At 38.7% G+C, this 24,898-nt stretch overlaps 1 protein-coding gene across 1 annotated transcript in view; it reads right to left on the bottom strand.

The window, feature by feature from the left end:
- DGKK (diacylglycerol kinase kappa) overlaps positions 1-24,898 on the bottom strand; it is a 153,223-nt gene that overhangs the window by 81,009 nt on the left and 47,316 nt on the right. The window contains exons 2-4 of the mRNA XM_033849703.2: positions 21,110-21,220; positions 20,572-20,652; positions 18,473-18,577 (exon numbers count right to left, since the gene is read on the bottom strand). Coding sequence (XP_033705594.1) covers positions 18,473-18,577; positions 20,572-20,652; positions 21,110-21,220 — 297 coding nt within the window. The remainder of the gene's footprint in view (positions 1-18,472; positions 18,578-20,571; positions 20,653-21,109; positions 21,221-24,898) is intronic.

Here is a 24,898-nt window from a genome sequence, read left to right as displayed (position 1 = left end):
AGAGAGATTACCTCACAGAGGATCGGTGCTGACCAGCACACACCAGCCCGAGAGGCTTGTCTGCTCACCTGCCGGGACGGGTGGGAGTTGGGAGCTGAGGCTCTGGCTTTGGTCAGATCCCAGGGATAGGACTGGGGTTGGCTGCATGAACACAGCCTTAAGGGGGCTAGTGAGCCACCACTAGCTGGGAGGTAGTCCGGGAAAAGTCTGGAGCTGCCGAAGAGACAAGAGACTTTTTCTTCCCTCTTTGTTTCCTGAGCGCGAGGAGAGGGGATTAAAAGCACCACTTAAAGGAGCTCCAGAGATGGGCACGAGCTGCCGCTATCAGCACGGACCCCACAGACGGGCATGAGATGCCAAGGCTGGTGCTGCAGCCACCAACAAGCCTGTGTGAAAGCACAGGTCACTATCCACACCTCCCCTCCTGGGAGCCTGTGCAGCCCGCCACTGCCAGCGTCCCGTGATCCAGGGACAACTTCCCCGGGAGAACACATGGCGTGCCTCAGGCTGGACCAACGTTATGCCGGCCTTTGCCACTGCAGGCTCACCCCGCAATCCTTAACCCTCCCTCCTCCCGGCCTGAGTGAGCCAGAGCTCCCGAATCAGCTGCTCCTTTAACACCCTCCTGTCTGAGTGAAGAATAGACGCCCTCAGGTGACCTACATGCAGAGGCGGGTCCAAATCCAAAGCTGAACCGAGGGAGCTGTGTGAACAAAGAAGAGAAAGGGAAATCTCTCCCAGCAGCCTCAGGAGCAGCGGATTAAATCTCCACAATCAACTTGATATACCCTGCATCTGTGGAGTACCTGAGTAGACAACGAATCATCCCAAATTGAGAAGGTGACTTTGGGAGCAACGATATATGTATATTTTTTCCTTTTCTCTTTTGTGAGTGTGTATGTGTATTCTTCTGTGTGTGATTTTGTCTGTATAGCTTTGCTTTTACCATTTGTCCTAGGGTTCTGTCTGTCTTTTTTTTTAAGACTTAAAAAATTTTGTTCTTAATAATTATTTTTTATTTTAATAAATTTATTTTATCTTCTTTCTTTCTTTCTTTCTTTCTTTCCTTCCTTCCTTCCTTCCTCCTTCCTTCCTTCCTTCCTCCCTCCCTCCCTCCCTCCCTCTCTCTCTCTCTCTCTCCCTCTCTCTTTCTTTCTTTCTTTTTTCCTCCCTTTTATTCTCAGATGTGTGGAGGACAGGCTCTTGGTGCTCCAGCTGGGCAGCAGGGCTGTGCCACTGAGATGTGAGCACCAAGTTCAGGACGCTGGTCCACAAGAGACCTCCCAGCTCCATGTAACCTCAAACAGCAAAAATCTCCCAGAGATCTCCATCTCAACACCAAGACCCAGCTCCACTCAACGACCAGCAATCTACGGTGCTAGACACCCAATGCCAAACAACTAGCAAGACAGTAACACAAACCCATCCATTAGAAAAGAGGTTGCCTAAAATCATAATAAGGCCACGAACACCCCCAAACACACCACCAGACGTGGACCTGCCCACCAGAAAAACAAGATCCAGCCTCATACACCAGAACACAGGCACTAGTCCCCTCCACCAGGAAGCCTAAACAAGCCACTGAACTAACCTTAGCCACTGGGGACTGACACCAAAATCATCGGGAACTACGAACCTGCAGCCTGTGAAAAGGAGACCCCAAACACAGTAAGTTAAGCAAAATGAGAAGACAGAGAAACACACAGCAGATGAAGGAGCAAGGCAAAAGCCCACGAGACCTAACAAATGAAGAGGAAATAGGCAGTCTAATTGATAAAGAATTCAGAATAACAATAGTAAAGATGATCCAAAATCTTTGAAAGAGAATGGAGAAAATACAAGAAACGTTTATCAAGGAACTAGAAGAAATAAAGAGCAAACAAACAGTGATGAACAACACAATAAATGAAATTAAAAATTCTCTAGAAGGGATCAATAGTGGAATAACTGAGGCAGAAGAACGGATAAGTGGCCTGGAAGATAAAATAGTGGAAATAACTACTGCAGAGCAGAAAGAAGAAAAAAGAATGAAAAGAATTGAGGACAGCCTCAGAGACCTCTGGGACAACATTAAATGCAACAACATTCGAAGCATAGGGGTCCCAGAAGAAGAAGACAAAAAGAAGGGACTGAGAAAATATTTGAAGAGATTAGAGTTGAAAAATTCCCTAATATGGGAAAGGAAATAGTCAATAAAGTCCAGTAAGTGCAGAGAGTCCCATATAGGATAAATCCAATGAAAAACACGTCAAGACACATATTAATCAAAGTATCAAAAATTAAATACAAAGAAAAATATTAAAAGCAACAAGGGAAAAAACAACAAATAACATGTAAGGGAATCCCCATAAGGTTAGCAGCTGAACTTTCAGCAGAAACTCTGCAAGACAGAAGGGAGAGGCAAGACATATTTAAAGAGATGAAGGAGAAAAAACTACAACCGAGATTACTGTACCCAGCAAGGATCTCATTCAGATTTGATGGAGAAATTAAAATGTTAACAGACAAGCAAAAGCTTAGAGAATTCAGCACCACCAAAAAGCTTTACAACAAATGCTAAAGGAACTTCCCTAGGCAGGAAACACAAGAGAAGGTAAAGACCTACAATAATAAACCCAAAACAATTAAGACAATGGTAATAGGAAAATACATATCGATAATTACCTTAAATGTAAATGGATTTAGTGCTCCAAACAAAAGACATAGATTGTCTGAATGGATCCAAACACAAGACCCGTATATATGTTCTCTACAAGAGACCCACTTCAGACCTAGGGACACATACAGACTGAAAGTGAGGTGATGGAAAAAGATATTCCATGCAAATGGAAATCAAAAGAAAGCTGGAGTAGCAATTCTCATATCAGAAAAAAACAGACTTTAAAACAAAGACTAATGCAAGAGACAAAGAAGGGCACTATATATGATCAAGGGATCAATCCAAGAAGAAGATACAAACTTGTAAATATCTATGCACCCAACATCGGATCAACTCAATACATAAGGCAAATACTAAGAGCCATAAAAGGGCAAATCGACAGTAATACAATCATAGTAGGGGACTTTAACACTCCACTTTCACCAATGGACAGATCATCCAAAAAGAAAATAAATAAGGAAAGACAAGCTTTAAATGATGCATTAAACAAGATGGATTTAATTGATATTAATAGGACATTCCATCCAAAAAAAACCCCAAAATACACATTCTTCTCAAGTGCTCATGGAACATTCTCCAGGATAGATCATATCTTGGGTCACAAATCAAGCCTTTGTAAATTTAAGAAAATTGAAATCGCATCAAGTATCTTTTCCAACCACAATGCTATGAGACTAGATATCAATTACAGGAAAAAATCTGTAAGAAATACAAACACATGGAGGCTAAGCAACACACTACTTAATAACCAAGAGATCACTGAAGACTTCAAAGAGGAATTCAAAGAACACCTAGAAACAAATGACAAGAAAAACACGATCACCCAAAATCTATGGGATGCAGAAAAAGCAGTCTAAGAGGGAAGATTATAGCAATACAATCTTACCTTAAGAAACAAGAAACATCTAAAATAAACAACCTAACCTTACACCTAAAGCAATTAGAGAAAGAAGAACAAACAAACAAAAAAAAACCCCAGAGTTAGCAGAAAGAGAGAAATCATAAAGATCAGATCAGAAATAATGAAAAAGAAATGTAGGAAACGACAGCAAAGATCAATAAAACTAAAATCTGGTTCTTTGAGAACATAAACAAAATTGATAAACCATTAGCCAGAATTATAAAGAAAAAAGGGAGAAGACTCAAATCAATAGAATTAGAAATGAAAAAGAAGAAGTAACAACTGACACTGCAGAAATACAAAGGATGATGAGAGATTAGTACAAGCAACTATATGCCAATAAAATGGACAACAAGGAGGAAATGGACAAATTCTTAGAAATGCACAGCCTTCTGAGACCGGATCAGAAAGAAATAGAAAATATGAAAAGACCAATAAAAAACACTGATATTGAAAGTGTGATTAAAAAATCTTCCAACAAACAAAAGCCCAGGACCAGATGGCTTCACAGGCGAAATCTATCAAACATTTAGAGTAGAGACAACAGCTCTCCTCAAACTCTTCCAAAATATAGCAGAGGGAAATACACTCCCAAACTGATTCTACGAGGCCACCATCACTCTGATACCAAAACCAGAAAAATATGTCACAAAGAAAGAAAACTGCAGGCTAATATCACTGGTGAACATAGATGCAAAAATCCTTAACAAAATAGTAGCAAACAGAATCCAACAGCACATTAAAAGGCTCATACACTATGATCAAGTGGGGTTTAACCCAGGAACGCAAGGATTCTTCAATATACACAAATCAATCAATAGGATACACCATATTAAAAATTGAAGGAGAAAACCCATATGATCATCTCAATAGATGCAGAGAAAGCTTTCAACAAAATTCAACACCCATTTATAATAACCCTCCATAACGTAAGCATAGAGGGAACTTTCCTCAACATAATAAAGGCCATATATGACAAAACCAGAGCCAACACCGTCCTCAATGGTGAAAAACGGAACCCATTTCAATTAAGATCAGGAACAAGATAAAGTTGCCTACTCTCACCACTCTTATTCAACATAGTTTTGGAAGTTTTAGCCACAGCAATCAGAAAAGAAAAAGAAATAAAAGGAATCCAAATTGTAAAAGTAGAAGTAAAGCTGTCACTGTTTGCAGATGACATGATACTATACATAGAGATCTTAAAGATGCTGCCAAAAAATTACTAGAGCTAATCAATGAATTTGGTAAAGTAGCAGGATACAGAATTAATGCACATAAATCTCTTGCATTCCTATACACTAATGATGAAAAATCTGAAACTGAAATTAAGAAAACACTCCCATTTACCATTGCAACAAAAAGAATAAAATATCTAGGAATAAACCTACCTAAGGCGAGAAAAGAATTGTATGCAGGAAATTATAAGACACTGATCAAAGAAATTAAAGATGATACAAATAGATGGAGAGATATACCATTTTCTTGGATTGGAAGAATCAACATTGTGAAAATGACTCTACTACCCAAAACAATCTACAGATACAAGGAAATCCCTATCAAACTACCACTGGCATTTATCACAGAACTAGAACAAAAAATTTCACAGTTTGTTGGGAAACACAAAAAACACGTAATAGTCAAAGCAATCTTTTTTTAAAATATCTTTATTGGAGTATAATTGCTTTACAATGGTCTGTTAGTTTCTGCTTTATAACAAAGTGAATCAGTTATACATATACATATGTTCCCATATCTCTTCCCTCTTGCGTCTCCCTCCCTCCCACCCTCCCTATCCCACCCCTCTAGGTGGTCACAAAGCACCGAGCTGATCTCCCTGTGCTATGTGGTTTCTTCCCACTAGCTATCTATTTTATGTTTGGTACTGAATATATGTCCAGGCCACACTCTTGCTTTGTCACAGCTTACCCTTCTCCCTCCCCATATCCTCAAGTCTATTCTCTAGTAGGTCTGTGTCTTTATTCCTGTCTTACCCCTACGTTCTTCATGACATTTTTTTTCTTAGATTCTATATATATGTGTTAGCATATAAATTTGCCTTTCTCTTTCTGACATAATTCACTCTGTATGACAGACTCTAGGTCCATTCACCTCACTACAAATAAATCAATTTCGTTTCTTTTTATGGCTGAGTAATATTCCATTGTATATATGTGCCACATCTTCTTTATCCATTCATCCCATGATGGACACTTAGGTTGTTTCCATCTCTGGGCTATTGTAAATAGAGCTGCAATGAACATTTTGGTATATGACTCTTTTAGAATTATGGTTTTCTCAGTGTATATGCCCAGTAGTGGGATTGCTGGGTCATGTGGTAGTTCTATATGTAGTTTCTTAAGGAACCTCCATACTGTTCTCCATAGTGGCTGAACCAACTCACATTCCCACCAGCAGTGTAAGAGGGTTCCCTTTTCTCCACACCCTCTCCAGAATTTATTGTTTCTAGCTTTTTTGATGATGGCCATTCTAAATGGTATGAGGTGATACCTCATTGTAGTTTTGATTTGCATTTCTCTAATGATTAATGATGTTGAGCATTCTTTCATGCGTTTGTTGGCAGTCTGTATATCTTCTTAGGAGAAATGTCTATTTGGTCTTCTGCCCATTTTTTGATTCGGTTGTTTGATTTTTTGTTATTGAGCTGCATGAGCTGCTTGTAAATATTGGAGATTAATGCTTTGTCAGTTGCTTTATTTGCAAATATTTTCTCCCATTCTGAGGGTTGTCTTTTGGTCTTGTTTATGGTTTCCATTGCTGTGCAAAAGCTTTTAAGTTTCATTAGGTCCCATTTGTTTATTTTTGTTTTTATTTCCATTTCTCTAGGAGGTGGGTCCAAAAGGATCTTGCTGTGATTTATGTCATAGAGTGTTCTGCCTATGTTTTCCACTAAGAGTTAGTTTCTGGCCTTACATTTAGGTCTTTAATCCATTTTGAGCCTATTTCTGTGTATGGTGTTAGGGAGTGTTCTAATCTCATACTTTTACATGAACCTGTCCAGTTTTCCCAGCACCGCTTATTGAAGAGGCTGTCCGCTCTCCACTGTATATTAGTGCTTCTTTTATCAAAGATAAGGTGACCATATGTGCGTGGGTTTATCTCTTGGCTTTCTATCCTTTTCCATTGATCTATATTTCTGTTTTTGTGCCAGAACCATACTGTCTTGATTACTGTAGCTTTGTAGTATAGTCTGAAGTCAGGGAGCCTGATTCCTCCAGCTCTGTTTTTTGTTCTCAAGATTGTTTTAGCAATTCGGGGTCTTTTTTCACATTGTGAAATTTTTTGTTCTAGCTCTGTGAAAAATGCCAGTGGTAGTTTGATAGGGATTGCACTGAATCTGTAGATTGCTTTGGGTAGTAGAGTCATTTCCACAACGTTGATTCTTCCAATCCAAGAACATGATATATCTCTCCATCTATCTGTATCATCTTTAATTTCTTTCATCAGTATCTTATAATTTTCTGCATACAGGTCTTTTGTCTCCTTAGGTAGGTTTTTTCCTAGATATTTTATTCTTTTTGTTGCAGCGGTAAATGGGAGTGTTTTCTTGATTTTAATTTCAAAGTTTTCATCATTAGTGTATAGGAATTCCAGAGATTTCTGTGCACTTATTTTGTATCCTGCTACTTTATGAAATTCATTGATTAGCTCTAGTACTTTTCTGGTAGCATCTTTAGGATTCTCTATGTATAGTATCATGTCATCTGCAAACAGTGACAGCTTTACTTCTTTTCCAGATTGGATTCCTTTTATTTCCTTTCCTTTTCTGTGGCTAAAACTTCCAGAACTATGTTGAATAAGAGTGGTTAGAGTGGGCAACCTTGTCTTGTTCCTGTTCTTAGTGGAAATGCTTTCAGTTTCTCACCATTGAGGATGATGTTGGCTGTGGGTTTGTCATATATGGCCTTTATTATGTTGAGGAAAGTTCCTTCTATGTCTACTTTCTGCAGGGTTTTTTTTTTTTTTATCATAAATGGGTGTTGAATTTTGTGGAAAGCTTTCTCTGCATCTATTGAGACGACCATATGGTTTTTCTCCTTCAATTTGTTAATATCTTGTATCACATTGATTAATTTGCCTATGTTGAAGAATCCTTCCATTCGTGGGATAAACCCAACTGGATCATGATGTATCATCCTTTTAGTGTGCTGTTGGATTCTGTTTGCTCATATTTTGTTGAGGATTTTTGCATCTATATTCATCAGTGATACTGGCCTGTAGTTTTCTTTCTTTCTGATATCCTTGTCTTGTTTTGGTATCAGGGTGATGGTGGTCTCATAGAATGAGTTTGGGAGTGTTCTTCCCTCTGCTATATTTTGGAAGAGTTTGAGAAGGATAGCTGTTATCTCGTCTCTAGATGTTTGATAGAATTCACCTGTGAAGCCATCTGGTCCTGGGCTTTTGTTTGTTGGAAGAATTTTAATCACAGTTTCAATTTCACTGCTTGTGATTGGTCTCTTCATATTTTCTGTTTCTTCCTGATTCAGTCTTGGCAGGTTGTGTATTTGTAAGAAATTGTCCATTTCTTTCAGGTTGTCCATTTTATTGGCATAGAGTTGCTTGTAGTAATCTCTCATGATCTTTTGTATTTCTGCAGTGTCAGTTGTTACTTCTCCTTTTTCATTTCTAATTCTATTGATTTGAGTCTTCTCCCTTTTTTTCTGATGAGTCTGGCTAATGGTTTATCAATTTTGTTTATGTTCTCAAAGAACCAGCTTTTAGTTTTATTGATCTTTGCTATCATTTCCTTCATTTCTTTTTCATTTATTTCTGCACTGATCTTCATGATTTCTTTCCTTCTGCTAAGTTTGGGGATTTTTTGTTCTTTCTCTAATTGCTTTAGGTGCAAGGTTAGGTTGTTTATTCGAGATGTTTCCTGTTTCTTAAGGTAGGATTGTATTGCTGTAAACTTCCCTCTTAGAACTGCTTTTGCTGCATCCTATAGGTTTTGGGTCATCGTGTCTCCATTGTGATTTGTTTCTAGGTATTTTTTAATTTCCTCTTTGATTCCTTCAGTGATCACTTCGTTATTAAGTAGTGTATTGTTTAGCCTCCTTGTGTTTTTATTTTTTACAGACCTTTTCCTGTAAATGATATCTAGTCTCATAGTGTTGTGGTCGGAAAAGATACTGGATACAAATTCAGTTTTCTTAAATTTACCAAGGCTTGATTTGTGACCCAAGATATGATCTATCCTGGAGAATGTTCCATGAGCACTTGAGAAAAAATTGTATTCTGTTGTTTTTGGATGGATTGTCATATAAATATCAATTAAGTCCATCTTGTTTAATGTATCATTTAGGGCTTGTGTTTCCTTATTTATTTTCATTTTGGATGATCTGTCCATTGGTGAAAGTGGGGTGTTAAAGTCCCCTACTATGAATGTGTTACTGTCGATTTCCCTTTTTATGGCTGTTAGTATTTGCCTTATGTATTGAGGTGCTCCTTTGTTGGGTGCATAAATATTTTCAATTGTTAAATCTTCTTCTTGGATCGATCCCTTGATCATTATGTAGTGTCCTTGTTTGTCTATTATAATAGTCATATTTTAAAGTCTATTTTGTCTGATATGAGAATTGCTACTCCAGCTTTCTTTTGGTTTGCATTTGCATGGAATATCTTTTTCCATCCCCTCACTTTCAATCTGTATGTGTCTCTAGGTCTGAAGTGGGTCTCTTGTAGACAGCATATATATGGGTCTTGTTTTTGTATCCATTCAGCCAGTCTGTGTCTTCAAAGCAATCTTGAGAAAGAAAAACGGAGCTGGAGGAATTAGGCTCCCTGACTTCAGACTATACTACAAAGGTACAGTAATCAAGACCGTATGGTGTTGGCACAGAAACAGAAATATAGAACAATGTAACAGGATAGAAAGCCCAGATATAAACCCACGCACATATGGTCACCTTATCTTTGATAAAGGAGGCATGAATGTACAGTGGAGAAAAGACAGCCTCTTCAATAAGTGGTGCTGGGAAAACTGGACAGCTACATGGAAAAGAATGAAATTAGAACATTCCCTACCCCCATACACAAAAATAAACTCAAAATGATTAAAGACCTAAATGGAAAGACCTAATGAAACTTAAACGCTTTTGCACAGCAATGGAAACTGTAAAAAAGACAAGCCTCAGAATGGGAGAAAATATTTGTAAATGAATCAACTGACAAGGGAGTAATCTCCAAAATTTACAAGTATCTCATGCAGATCAATATCAAAAAAGCAAACAATCCAATCCAAAAATTGGTAGAAGGCCTAAATAGACATTTCTGCAAAGAAGATATACAGATTGCCAGCAAACACATGAAAAGATGCTCAACATCACTAATCATTAGAGAAATGAAAATCGAAACTACAATGAAGTATCACCTCACACCAGTCAGAATGGCCCTCATCAAAAAATCTACAATGAATGCTGGAGAGGGTGTGGAGAAAAGGGTACCCTCTTGCATTGTTGATGAGAATGTAAATTGATACAGTCACTGTGGAGAAGAGTATGGAGGTTCCTTAAAAAACTAAAAGTAGAACTACCATACGACCCAGCAATCCCACTACTGGGTATATACCCTGAGAAAACCATAATTCAAAAAGAGTTATGTACCACAATGTTCATTGCAGCTCTATTTACAATAGTCAGGACATGGAAGCAACCTAATGGTCCATCAACAGATGAATGGATAAAGGAGATGTGGCACATATATACAATGGAATATTAATCAGCCTTAAAAAAATGAAATTGAGTTCTTTGTAGTGTGGTGGATGTACCTAGAGACTGTCACACAGAGTGAAGTAAGTCAGAAAGAGAAAAACAAATACCTTATGCTAACATATATATATGAAATTAAAAAAAATAAAAAGGTTATCAAGAACCTAGGGGCTGGTAGGAATAGAGACGCAGATGTAGAGAATGGAGTTGAGGACCTGTGGAGGGGGAATTGTAAGCTGGAACAAAGTGAGAGAGTGGCATGGACTTACATATACTACCAAATGTAAAACAGATAGCTAGTGGGAAGTGGCCACATAGCACAGGGAGATCAGCTCAGTGTTTTGTGACCACCTAGAGGGGTGGGATAGGGAGGGTGGGAGGGATATGCAAGGGGGAGGAGATATGGGAGGATATATGTATATGTATAGCTGATTCACTTTGCTATAAAGCAGGAACTAACACACCATTGTAATGCAGTTATATAAATATGTTAACAAAATTATTTTAAACATGCTAAATTTCAATCAAAGGCCGATGGCCAAATAAATTATAGTTGATCTAACTAATGGAAAACAAGAAATTCATTAAAAATCACAATCTCATAAGCTTTAAATATTGGAAAACATCAAATGAAACAAAAATATAGTGTAAAGTCGATTATACAGTGTCATAGCAATTTATTTGTGCATATTTATATACATATAAATTGTACTAGAAAATTTAAAAAAATTAACAGCTTTTAAATTTCTTTTGTTTTGTTTCTGTAGGTTTCAACATTTTCTAACTTTTTATTTATAAATTATATATCAAAAAGTACCATTATGATAATGTTTATTTTGTGTATACTTCCCCTAAGACCTTTTTCATCCCATTGGGTACTATTATGTCAGACTTTCATTGTAATAGAGAATAGAACATGTTGATATCTATGAAACAGAAGTATAAGTGATTGGTGTAATGTCTGTATAATGCTTAGTAGATGGGCCCCCACTGTGAAGAAATGAAAGAGGTATCATTAAAAAGAAAAAAAAAGAATTTTTGCATCTATGTTCATCAGGAATACTGACATGTATCTTTTTTTTCTTTAGTAACTTTCTTTAGTTTTGGTAACAGGTGATGCTGGCCTTATAAAATGAGTTTGGAAGTATTCCCTTTTCTATTTCTTTGAAGAGTTTAAGAAGGATTAGTATTAATTCTTCTTTGAATGTTTGGTAGAATTCACACATGAAGCCATCAGGTCCTGGGCTTTTTTTTGTTGTGAGATTTTTGATTTCTGATTCAATCTCCCTATTTATTATTGGTATGTTCAGGCTTTCCGTTTCTTTCTGATTTAATTTTTAGTAGTTTGTATGTTTCTAGGAATTTATCCATTGCTAGGTTATCTAGTTTGTTTATAATAGGTCTTTATGATCCTTTTTATTTCTGAAGAATCTTTTGTAATGTCTTCTCTTTTATTTCTGATTTTATTTGAATCTTCTCTCCTTTTTTTTCATCTAAGAGTTTGTCAATTTTGTTTATCTTTTAAATAATTACCTCTAGTTTTGTTGACTTGTTATAATTTTTTCCCTAATTGATTTAGTTCTGCTCTGATCTTTATTATTTCCTTTGTTCTGCTAACTCTGGGCTTATTTTGTTGTTTTTCCTGTTCATCAATGTGTAAAGTTATGTTGTTTATTTAAGATGCTTCTTTTTTAATGGAGGTGTTTACTGCTATAAACTTCCATCTTATAACTGCTTTTGTTACATCCCTATTTTTATTATGTTGTGTTTTCATTTTTGTTTTTCTCAAGATACTTTTAAAATTCCCTATGGATTTCCTCTTTGATCTAATGGTTGTTCAAGAGTGTATTATTTAGTTTCCATGTATTTGTGAATTTTTCTATTTCCCTGTTGTTATTGATTTCTATTTCATTTTCTGTCATGGTCAGAGGAGATACTTAGAATTATTTCCATTATCTTAAATTTGTTATGACTTGTTTTGTGACCTAAAATGTTATCTTTCTGGAGGATGTCCTATGTGCCCTTGAGAAGAATGTGTGTTCTGCTGCTGTTGGGCAGAAATTTCTGTCTATGTCAGTTAGGTCAATATTGTTATTCAACTCAGCTGTTTGTTTATTGATTTTCTGTCTGCATGGCCTACACATTATAAGTGGAGTATTGAAGCTCCCTACTATTATTGTATTGCTGTCAATTCCTGCCTTCAAATCTGTCATTGTTTGCTTTATATATTTAGGTACTCTGATATTGGGTGCATATATGTTTATAATTGTTATATTTTCCAGTTGAATTGACCCTTCTATCATTATATAATGTCTTTTGTTTCTAGAGACAGTTTTAGATTTAAAGTCTATTTTGCCTGATATAAGTATAGCCACCCCTGTTTCTTTTGGTTACCATTTGCATGCAGTATCTTTTTCCATCTCTTCACTTTCAGGCTATGGTGTCTTTATTCTAAAGTGAGTCTTTTGTAGACAGAGTATTTCTGATCTTGTTTTTTAAAATCAATTCAGCCACTCTGTGCTCTTTGAATGATGAGTTTAATTCATTTACATTTAAGATAATTATTGATAAGTGAGGGTTTACTATTACCATTTTGATAATTGATTTCTTGCAGTTCTTTTGACCCTCTCTTCCTCTCTTGCTGTCTTCCTTTGTTATTTGATGATTTTTTTATAGTGATCTGCTTTGGTTTCCTTCTCTATGTCTTTTGTTTATTATAGGTGTTATTTTGTGTGTGTATGTGTGTGTGTGGTTAGCTCGAGGTTTGCATAAAATATCTTGTAGTTATATCTTTCTATTTTAAGTTGTTAAAAACTTAAATTTAATAGCATACCAAAATACTTTTACTCCCCCCAGCACTTATACTTTATGTTCTTTTGGTCAGAGTTTGATCTTTTTATATTGTGTATCCGCTAACAAATTTTTATCTACTAACTTTTATATTAGGGTTAAAAGTAATTCATGCACCATTATCATTAATGAAACACTTCAGACTGATGAAAGGTTTGAGCCTGGGAGACTTAAAGAAAGAATAAAAAGGAGAAAATTGGAAATAATGAGCTGCTTAGAAGACTAGATTAAAAGGTTAGCTCCTTCTGATGAATTCTAATGGAACCATTGCCTATGAGAACAGGAATGAACCTTAAAGTCATCTAGGGACTTCCCTGGTGGTCAAGTGGTTAGGATTCCATGCTTTCAGTGCTGAGGTCCAGGGTTTGATCCCTGGTTGGGGAACTAAGATCCTATAAGCCACACAGGTCAGCTAAAAAAATGTCATCTAGACTCCAGATTCTAGATTCTAAAGCATCTTTAGATCAAGTCATGTAGCCTTTATTTGAATGCTTCCAAAGGTGGAGGACTAAGTTTCTTGCAAAAGAGTCCATTCAATATTCCTAAAACTCTAAATTTTAGAAAGATTTTCCCAAATCTTTGGCCTACTAGAAGAACTTTCTAACATTCAGTGTGAGCTTTGAGAATGTCATCAGCTGTCTCTTGAGGTAGAAAGCTCCCTGTCACTGGAAATATTTAAAGCAAACTATGTACATAATTGCTTCTGAGCATGTTGTATAGAAAATTAATTTTTCATAGTGACATCAGCAAGATGATGGACTAGAAGCTCCCAATGCTCTTCCCCTCCCCCACAAAAACAACAAATAAACAACTACATGCCATCTACAATATTCTGGAGTTGAAAGAGCTCCAGAATACAACAAAAAAAGCTGCAGAAACTCATGGAGCACAGAGACAGAATGGTCACATAGAAAAGTATAGTAAGCAGTTTAACTTCATTGCCCCATCCCTCAGTCTGACAGAGCTTGGGGCCAAGAGGAACCCCCTTGGCCTGACCTCTCCCAACAAGTGGAAAGAAGAGCAGGAGGACTTCAGTAGCCTACATCATTGCTGTGGACACAAGCATATTTCAACATGGTGGTGCCCTGAATTCTTCATTGCCATTGAATCCAGGTGATGTAGCTGCCTGGAACCCAAACTGCTGCGACCACTCCCCAGAAAAAGGTACTGCAGCATCCCCTCCCAGAGAAGCTGCCACCACTGCACCCTCACTGGGAAAGTGCTGATGCATCCCTCCAATCAAAGCTGACACCACTGCATCCTGCTCCCCCTGCCAGAGTCACAGTCCTCCTGTCTGAAAGCATGTACACACCCTGGACCCCAGTTCCATGGCTGTTCAGCACACACCCATGCCTCACATACTAAGGCTACCATCATGGTGAACACACCTGTCCACCAGCCCCAGGTACCAAAGTTGTTCTAGATGCTCCTGAGCTCCAACCCTGGTACCATGGTCACTTTGCAGGTGCCCACTCCCCAGACACCAACACTATTGCCTCCACAAATGTGTCTGTGCCCCTGATCCTGGCATCATTGCTACCACATGTGTAACTGTGTGCTGGACCCAGCAACAAGAGCGATCCCCTTGGCAATGACTTCCTCCTGTGGAGGAAAAGGAGAACAGGAGGACCAAGCAGTCTTCACCAGCAAGGAACACAATAGCCCTTACCATCACTATGTAAACTCACAACCTTTGTCACTGAGGTCCTCTGCAGTTTTTGCTGACACTGACCTCAGCTGATGGAGCTCTCTAAGGACTATGCCTCTGTGCCCTCCCTGAAGCCAGAACCACTGCTGCACACCCTGGAGCTGGAGTCACCATATCCAAACCAGTTGACACTCTCACACCCACCTATAGGTAAAAGTCTTTACCCCTGAAGACAGTTCATAAAGTCCTGAAAAAGCAATTGCTCCCTCAAATGTGCAGACATCAACACAAGGCTACCAGAAACACACAAAAAAATCAAGGAAACATGACATCACCAAAGAATAACAATAATTTTCCAATAACTGATCTAAAAGAAATAGAGATCTATGAATTTCCTGGAAGTGAATTCAAAATAATTGTTTTAAGGAAGTTCAGTGAGCTATAAGAGAACACAGATGGACAACTCAATGAAACCAGGAAAGCAATACCTGAAAAAATGAGAGGTTCAACAATAAGACAGAAATCATAAAAAAGAACCAAACAAATTCTGGAGCTGCAGAATACAGTGAATGAAATGAAAAAATGCAAAAGGGAGTTTCAACAGCAGACTTGATCAAGCAGAAGAAAGAATCTGAAAACAGGTCATTTGAAATTATCTAGTTAGAGAAGAAAAAGAAGAATGAAAAAGTGTGAAAGAAAGCAAACCTATATATACATTATGGGAGACCCAGAAGGAGAAGAACGAGGAAGAAAGGGGCAGAAAGCTATTTAAAGAAATAATGGTTAAAAACTTTCCAAATCTTGAGAGGGAAATGGACATCCAGATTCATGAAGCTCAAAAATTTCCAAACAATATCAACCCAAAGAAGACTACACTGAGACACAATATAATCAGATTGTCAAAAGTCAAGGACAAAGAGAGAATTCTGAAAGCATCAAGAGAAAATTAGCTCATCACATGTAAGGGAACCCCCATAAGACTATAAGCAGTTTTCTCAACAGAAACCTTGCAGGTCAGGAAAGAGTGAGATGATGTAATCCAAGTATTGAAAGAAAAAAAACTTACATCTGAGAATACTATACCTGGCAAAATTATCCTTTAAAATGAAGGACAGATAAAGTCTTTCCCAGACAAACAGAAACTGAGGGAATTTGTCACCACTAGACCTACCTTACAAGAAATGCTCAAGGGAGTTCTTCAAATTGAAATAAAAAAAAACATGCTAAACAGCAACATGAAAGTATAAATCTCACAGGTAAAGGTAAATATATAGACATATACAGATTAATGAAGTTCTTCTCCACTCTTTATTCTGGCATTGATAATCCTCCACAATCAGGCCCCATCTACCTCTTCAGACATATTTAAACTTTCCCAAACTCTTCTGGTCAAATGGAGTCCCCATTTTACTCTATTCCAAAAAGGTTCTGTTTTGTTACTTAGCTTTTCCTTATACCAAGTCCCCTGCTCAGGACTTCCTCCTGCCCCTAATCCCCTACCACCAATAAAATCCTATTCATCTTTCAAGGTCAGTCTCAAATCTCTCCTCTATTAACTCTTCCTAGGGGACTCCAGACCATATTAATCTCTTCCTCCCCTGAACTTCCATATCACTATACTGTCTGTTTCATTCATCTGGCAATCAAGCATCTGCCTTGTAACATCTTTGAAAACTTATTTGTCTTGAATATTTTCATTTAACTGTTTCTTTGGTGTGTATCTTATCTCCCCAACTATCTAAAAAGCTCATTGAGATCAGGAACCAAGGCTACACCTTCTTTTCAACTCTCTATGGAACAGAACTGGGCACCTAGTAGGGGCTCACTTCTTAATGTGTACTGACTGGTTTTAGATAGGTTACCCCATTACTTCGTAGTGACTTTAGTAGTCCACTAAGTCCATGATTAACCTTTTTTCACCCCGTGTCAGGCATTGACAGCTGATAAGGTGCATATGAGAGAAAGCATATTTGACTCTTCAAGCCTCAAGCAGGACAAATTGCTAAGATGCAGGTAGTGAGATATTTTACTATTGGCTAAAAGTGTTCCTTAATAGATCTAGGTCCCTGGAGCAGCTCCACAGAGGTTGTGATTATAAACTGAAATTCACAACTCTTTCAAGAGAGTTAACAGGAAGATTTTTTTCCTTTCTAGTTTGTGCTGGGTAGTCAACAAGAAGGTGTTTAATTCAGTTGAGTCAGGATTGGCACATCAATGCTCTGATGGCTTTCTCTAGAAGTTCTTGCATTCCTGGACTGATAATTAAAATTCAAGATCTTCTATGTGACCTTTTATGACAAATTGAAATTGAGAAGTCCTCCAGTGTGGGTAGAGATAAGCCAAGGAAATGAAAGAGATTGGTCTACAGGGGTGAGAATAGGAGAGGAGTGTGGAAATCATAACTTTTTGTGGCTACCTTTAATGCTGAGTCATAGTGACTGTATTGGGGGTGGGCAGGAGGGACAGGATGTGCTTCTCCATTAGGAAAAGAAGAAGAAAATAACAAAGGAGTGAAATGCTGAGTGCTAAGTCATGTAAAGACCATCATCAGATTCTAAGCAAAGAAGCTCTCAATTAAGCATTTACAATGTGGGACCAGGAGAGGTCTCAATGATATGTGGAGACGTACCTAGTCCCTAGTTCAGTCAACTTGTCATATACTCATAGCCATGAGTAGGAGAATGAATAGTTATGAAAGTAAGTGGTCAAAAGCCTGAGAAGTCCTAGGGGAGTGAGGACAGATGTTTTTTCTCCATGGCATTGTTTTTATATATAAAACCCATTATTACCCATTATTTTACACTGCTCCACCCCAAATGTTTATAAAAATCCTCTACCCTTTGCTAGTTACTTAAGACATCAGGTTCTTTTTAAGGGTGGATTCATCTTCCCCTTTATCTCTAAGACCTTCACAGCAGAACTTTGCTTTAGGATGAACCATGTATCATTCTCTTTCTAAATCCTGACTCCAAGATTACCTTCAGATTCATTTATTCATTCAAAAAATATTTATTGAGCCTCTACTATGTGGCAGACACTGTGCTAAGTAAATAAATGACAAAATACCTCCCCTCTTGAAACTTACATAACTTGTATTGCTAAGGAGAAAAGGAAGCCTGCCATTCTTTGGGGAGGACTGCTCCTTGCTTTTCCCTCTACATTTCCTTTGTTGTAGATGGTACACAGAGAGGCAGAATGGCATAATGGTTAAGGACATAGGCTTTGGAGTCACACAGCCTGGGTCCAAATCTTGGCTTTGCTACTGAGTAATTATTTCATCTTGGTCTGGTTCCTTCTCTTTTTTGAGCCTCAATTTCCTTAGCTGTTACTGTAGTCACTCAGCAGACCCAAGTGAAGACTGCTGATTGCAGCTAAGCTAACAGAAGAACATCTAAGTTAGCTGCTCACATACCTCTTGAGTGCCTCATACATTGAGCATACAGTGACATCTACATATCAAGTGGATGTGTACAGAGGTATCTAAACCACATACTTACCAAGGTTTGAGTCTAAGTGAATTACTCCTATTTATAAACAGGTTTCCTAATGATATCCACCCACAATTCCTGACCAGATTGTATCTGCTTCCATCTTATTAGTTCCCTGTTGGAAAGGTAGCTTAGCTAATGCAATCAATTAAGTGTTTACCCGTGAGAGTTGTGTAGATTCTCTATTATTTCCCTTACCTTACGAATTTCTCCCTGTTGCACGGTTTTTATGACGTTAATCCATTCTTCCATATCTTTCCGGTTGGGTGCAGCCAGTGTAACTTTTCGTTGTGGTGTGATCACCTACACAAAAACACATTATTAGCTGGTTCCCACTCCAAAACTTTGCCCCCAAACAAAGCCTTTGAACTCTCCAAGAAACTAGACAGATCTACTAAGCACATCCCAAGACATTTCTTAAATATAAGACAGAAGCTCCCAGAGCCACTCACAGTTCCTTAGATAACCACCTCAACTAATAATAATGGTAATAATAATAAACAACACTTTAATGGCACTTACTACGTACTGGGCATTGTTCTATTGTACTTTATGTATATTGTTTATTTCAATCTTCCTTACAACCCCTTGATCTGGGCATTATTATTTTTCCCACTTAATAGGATATTTTTCCATGGCAAAGGGAGTTAAATGACGTGCCCACGTCCACCTAGCAGGTAAAAAGCTAAGCCAGAATTCGAACCTAGATTCTTTGGCTGCAGCACACATGCTCTTAAACACTAAGCCATGCACCCATCTGTTATTCAAATGAGGTTGTGTGAAAATCCTACTTGCTTACTGCTGCTCTATCTACTTGAAAAGGGTGAAAGGGTATATTTTTCATCAGGGTGTGCCTCTTTCTGTTTGAGGGGAGAGTGAGAATGGAGTGGGGAAACTACAAATCCAGTTTCTTTCTTTCTTATGGTCTGGGACAACCTGAAGAGGATTTTACTATCATCTCTCTTAATCCTGCATGGTGCAAAAACCTTTCAGGAACAATGAGAAAGCCATGCTGAGGGTCTAGCAGAGGTAGGCCATGATCAGGGCTTCATCTTCTCACAGAGGACAGGAGGGAGCATGGATAGCTGTAGCATCAGTCATTGCTTCAATGGCCCTACTTGCCTTCACTACAAGCGGCCCCCACCCCAAGCCCAAATCTTGGAGCTAGAGCTTACCACACCAACAAGCAACTTCTTTCTCCTTGTGCACGTGTCTGTGATAAATGGCAATAGGAACTAGTGGGAATTGTGACAATAGATAGCCGCTCCTTTGGTCCAAACCCATTCTTGTGTGGGGCTGATGAATAGTGCCTCTGTGTTTTAATTAGGCTAAGGGGCAACCTAACCCTTGGAATTTCTTTGTAGAATGGAGACCAAAAACACTATCTTGCATATTCATCACCCAAAGGTTAAGATTTTTGGGACTGGGTCAACAGAAACCTCAGCTTTGTCCTGGGTCAGTATGATGTAATAAGAGAGAAATGAGAGCAGGATCTTCCTCTTATATCCAACTGCTCTCCCTTCAAAAGAGAATAGACTGTGGACCAGCCATGGAATCAGGGTATTGGGCCCATAGCTCTTTAGTCTGCTAAGTACCACTCTCTACCTGCCTGAAGAGGAACCCTGGTCTCCATAACCCACCACTGAGGCTGAGAAAAAGCATTTCTGGGAGGAGGTGGGTAGGAGGATTCCTGGGCCAATGGACTTGCTATTTTTCAGTGAGCTTTCTATTCTGGATTTACGTGAATGACCAAAGCCTTATGACATTTCAGCAGTGACAAGCCCTTGAATACTTCCCTAGAAAATCCTCTGCTTTCTTTGAAGTACTCTCATCAGTAATCTCAGCATAGGATAGCTTTCAGTTTGGATTTACGTTCTTATCTATTTCATCAAAGGAGAGAATGTCATGTAGTTTGATTATCCTGATATATTCTACAACATATTGGCAGTCTCTTGAAAGCCTCCCAATGACACTCATCTAAATTATCTTCACCAGGAGGATTGATTTTTGTAATAGTCACTCCTCCCGCCCCAAAATCAGCTCAGCTTTATATCAGGCTGGTAGTAGGGAATAGGGCCATCACTTTTTTTCCCATCAGTGGGCTGGTAGAAAATATTCACATGAATAATCTTTAGCATTCATTTGCAATGCTACTTTAAGTGGATTTCCATACGCACTTTGGGATCAAAGGAAACTTGGGAAATCTGAACTCTAAAGAGGCAACAGGTGGTTATGGCAACCCCTCCTCCCAACTAGCTCCCACCCCTGGCCATTCAGTCATTCCTAATCTTACTTACGCAAAAACTGTGGCAAAGGTTTCTACAGCTGCTTTCTGCCAAGGCAACTTGAGACAGATCAATTGTTTCAAAGCGTGCAAACTGGAAAGGTATAAGAGGGAGAGGGAAAAGGAACCATCTGGTTAATAAGGCAAAGAGACACTAAAAGGTAAACACACACACACACACACACACGCACACTATTAGGCATTTTTGGCAGTCATGATCCCATTATTTCTTTGGCTTGAGCTGGGATTTATTTAGCATCATGGTTTTTATTGATATATCATGGGACAAACAAAAAACAAACCAAACTAAACCAAAAACACAACTCTTCCCAAAATTTTTATGTGGATTTATAGGAAGGCTTAGGTAGTTCAGCTACCTAAAGGTTTACGCTGGAGAAGATAATGGGATATGGTCTATCTAGGGGCCTAGTGGAGCAGGTAAGGGTTAGCCACCTTAATGCTTGCCAACATGTTGGCCCATCTCCCCACAAAACATTTCCTGGTACCCACCCATTAACCCAACTGACAAGAATATATATATATTCTCTTACCGCAGGATGGTGTGCAAAGCAGAGCCTTTGTCCTCGAACCAGAAAATATCTGAGTTTCCACCTCTTGAAGGAGTTACAGTTCTTCAGCAGAGGTCCTTCCTTCAGTATTTTCTGAAAGATAGCAGCATAGTGTTGAGTAATTAGATCAATTTGCAAGACCATATCACTTGTCCTCTCATTTGAGAAGATCAGATATCTGGAAAGCTCTCTGTCACATATCTGAGGAATGGCTCAAGGTCCAGGCAAGAAGACGAGGAAGTTAGTTCAATCAGAAAGGGTATTGGTTACCCTTGGATAACACATTCAGGGTGATATAGGCTCTAAGTTTCTAAGGATACATGGCCCAAGAACCATGGAGAACATTGCCATTGGTGGTGGGAGGTGGGAAGGAGGGACGGAACACATAAATATAAGAACTACATTCCTAGGGAAGAACAAATGGTCGGGAAAGAGGCTGAATTCAGTAAAGGCAGATTTTCTGGAAGTCTCCAGATTGTAGGCCTGGACAGGGCCTTCCTCTCTGCTCTTTTAGAGTGTTCCTTTTAGAACGTTAAGTTGGATCACATTCCTTCCCTGCTCACAAGCCTCCAATGGCTTCCCAACACTTTTAGAACCAAATCCCAAGTCTTTACCATGGCCTTCAAGGGATTCATGATCTGGTGAGAGCAAAAAGGACACCAAAAAGGAACTACCATTTGATTACTTTCTTTACATATCTCATAGTCTGACCAACTGATTTTTCAGTTACTTGTCAGATAGACTGACTCTAACCAAGCATAGAGTCTACTTACCACTGTTACAATTGGGGAGGTTCTCAGTTACATTTATAGAATACAAATCAATATGCAAGTCTACCATTTGGGAGAAGTACTCAAACCCACCAAGCTGGAACAAAGCCCATGCTGAATGGACGAAGAGACAGACGTTAAGTCATCGGATCAAAGCTCTACCATGAATTCCATCCAACATCTAAATTAGAATTCACCATTTGGTGGTTGTGGAAGTGTTTTATTTGGCCCATCTGATGTTTTTTCAGTTTTTAATTAGTTCATAATATTTAAAAGGCAGAAATTTTCAAATAAAAATCCAAGTTTCCATTTTTTTAAAAAATCAGAACAGCTGGTAACAGTGGACCTATCTTCTCACATGGCAACAATCTGCTGGAACAGAGTAGCAGCTGCTCCCTTCAGATGGGGCACCCGACTCCAGCAGGTATTTAAGTTTGGAACCCTGTCTGAACAATCTTTTGCTACTCCCATTCTCCCAAATATACACACATCTATTACATTACCTGTTCAATTATTTAACCAGTAAGTTAGTACCAATGGACAGAACCTCTGTATGTCAATTGAAACGTAGTTCATAGCATTCAAAGTTTACGTGAATTGTCTTGATAACTTATGGGAGTTTCAAGGTTATTGTACCACCCTCGATATGTTTACAAAAGAATGGTGCCAAGGAGTCAAGACAAGAAATCAATAAGATCTTGTGGGGAAGTTGAAGGTGGCATGGAGACTGAGAAATTACATTTAAATTGTTGAAATTGAGTCATCAATGAGAAAACAACTCTTGTGTAGACAATGTGATTACATCACTCTTTCCGTTCTCTGGTCAGATAGCCTATGGAATACACTCTCACTTATGGTGTTTGGTATTCTCTATCCAACCTTCTCACCTTTATGCCATATATTCTTCTACACTAAGTCTTCATGAGACCTAGACAGTCATATTTACCCCTTTCTGCTAAAGACTTAAGTTCAAAATTTTAACTGCTCCAACTTTGTACAACTGAAGCCACACCCATTCTGCCCCTTTCCCAAGTTATTCTACTTTGTCAATTACTAAATGCTTCCATTGTTCTTATTTTATCATGTATAGTATCCCTTGTAATAGCCCATTTACAGTTTTTGGCTGAATATTTTACCCTTCCTTCCATTTTCAGTTTAAAACCTCCCTTCAACTATTTTTTCTCACCCTTGCTGCCATGCCTAGCTCTCTTCTTTCAGGAGTAGGATGATGGGGTGAGGTGGCAATGATGAAACAAGGAAGAGGATTTGTTTCTCCAGAAGATTCCCACAACCCTGGGCCTTCTGGTTCCTTCAGAAAATTCCCATACCCTGTTCATTTGACATACTAAAGTAAGTAGAATTCAGCCTCTTCTCCCCAGCTACTTCCTTCTGTCAACCCGTAGTAATGAGCACTATTTAATTCCCCTTCCTGGTACTTAAGAAATGTTCCCTTTTCTTCCCTTACTTGTGCCCTGCTAATAAATAACATCCTGTTATCCATCTAAGGACACAGCAAACCAATTAATTAATTAGTTAATTAATCCATTAATCTGAGGACACAGCAAGTCATCAAAACCTTCAGTTCCCATTCCATGAACTCAGCATTTGTCACAGTCAAGAAAACAAAGACTTCATGGTGCATCTATAATTGGATAGAGTGCTTCATTTGTATTTTCTGAGCTTCTACTATTGACTCTACCTTTTGCTAGGCCCTTCAGGGCAGCTAAAGAAGTTACAGGCATATTCCCTGTCACAAAGATATGGAGATATGGACAGTGGGAGTGGAGAGGGAGGGAGACAAACACGAGGTTATGTGAGCTCAGAGAACCATTTGAAAAAGCCCTGGGTCTTCCCTGGTGGCGCAGTGGCTGAGTCTGCCTACCGATGCAGGGGACACGGGTTAGAGCCCTGGTCTGGGAAGACCCCACATGCCGTGGAGCAACTAGGCCCGTGAGCCACAACTACTGAGCCTGCGCGTCTGGAGCCTGTGCTCCGCAACAAGAGAGGCCGTGATAGTGAGAGGCCCGTGCACCGCGATGAAGAGTGGCCCCCACTTGCCGCAACTGGAGAAAGCCCTCGCACAGAAACGAAGACCCAACACAACCAGAAATAAATAAATAAATAAATAAATAAATAAATAAATAAATAAATAAATAAATAAATAAAAGCAAAAAAAGCCCTGGGAGCTTCATGTTCATTGTGCTAAATGTTTACCTTCTGGTTCAAATGAGAGGTTCCACTAAGACAGTGGCTATCCACTCACACATCCTGCCATTGGGTACACCAGCCAAATCACAATTATGTCCTCTCCTTTCCATGATATTAAACTGGTTGCTTTGTATGAACTAGCTTTAAGTGCAGGACTGTCTACTCAATGCCCATAGAAGGCTAGCTGGTAACAGAAGTCAACAACCTAGCAGGGGAACTGAGGAGCCCAAGCCCAGCTGCTTCTAAGTTCTAGGTGATTGTGATTGAATGCTGACTGGTGTTACCAGTTCATTCCATTTTTCAAGACAAGCTGGCAATCCAAGTGAAAATTTGTGTGAAGTTTTGGAATATGGAAATACTAGCTACTAATTAAATTAAAACAACAAAAAACTTGTGAGGGCCAAACAAAACATGGATGAGGCCAAAATCTGCCCATAGGCAACCAATTTGCAATTTCTGAACTATAACTACTGTGAATTTCTCAAGATGACAAAGTGAGTGAGTGGTAGGTATTCCTGGCGATAGAAGAGGTTGCAGTGTATGAGTTCAGAGTTTGTGTGCGAGGAGCCTGTACATGTGAGATATATATTACCAAGTTGGTAGCAGATAACTTTATTTATGTATTGGAGGGAGAAAGGTTAGAAGACAATATAAGAGTTTCTTAAGTTCTAAACACAGGCTCTATATTGTCAACTCTGAACTTCTACAAATGTCCAAACCTGGGTTGGGAGAAGGTAAAGTTCCTGTAGTTTCTTTCCCTTTAAACTCTGTCCCCCTTTGGGAGATGTTTCTA

The sequence above is a fragment of the Tursiops truncatus genome, chromosome X, assembly GCF_011762595.2.
Source record: "Tursiops truncatus isolate mTurTru1 chromosome X, mTurTru1.mat.Y, whole genome shotgun sequence".
Taxonomy (NCBI): domain Eukaryota; kingdom Metazoa; phylum Chordata; class Mammalia; order Artiodactyla; family Delphinidae; genus Tursiops; species Tursiops truncatus.
Note: the sequence above shows the minus strand (reverse complement) of the source record. Positions and strands in the feature narration are given on the sequence as shown.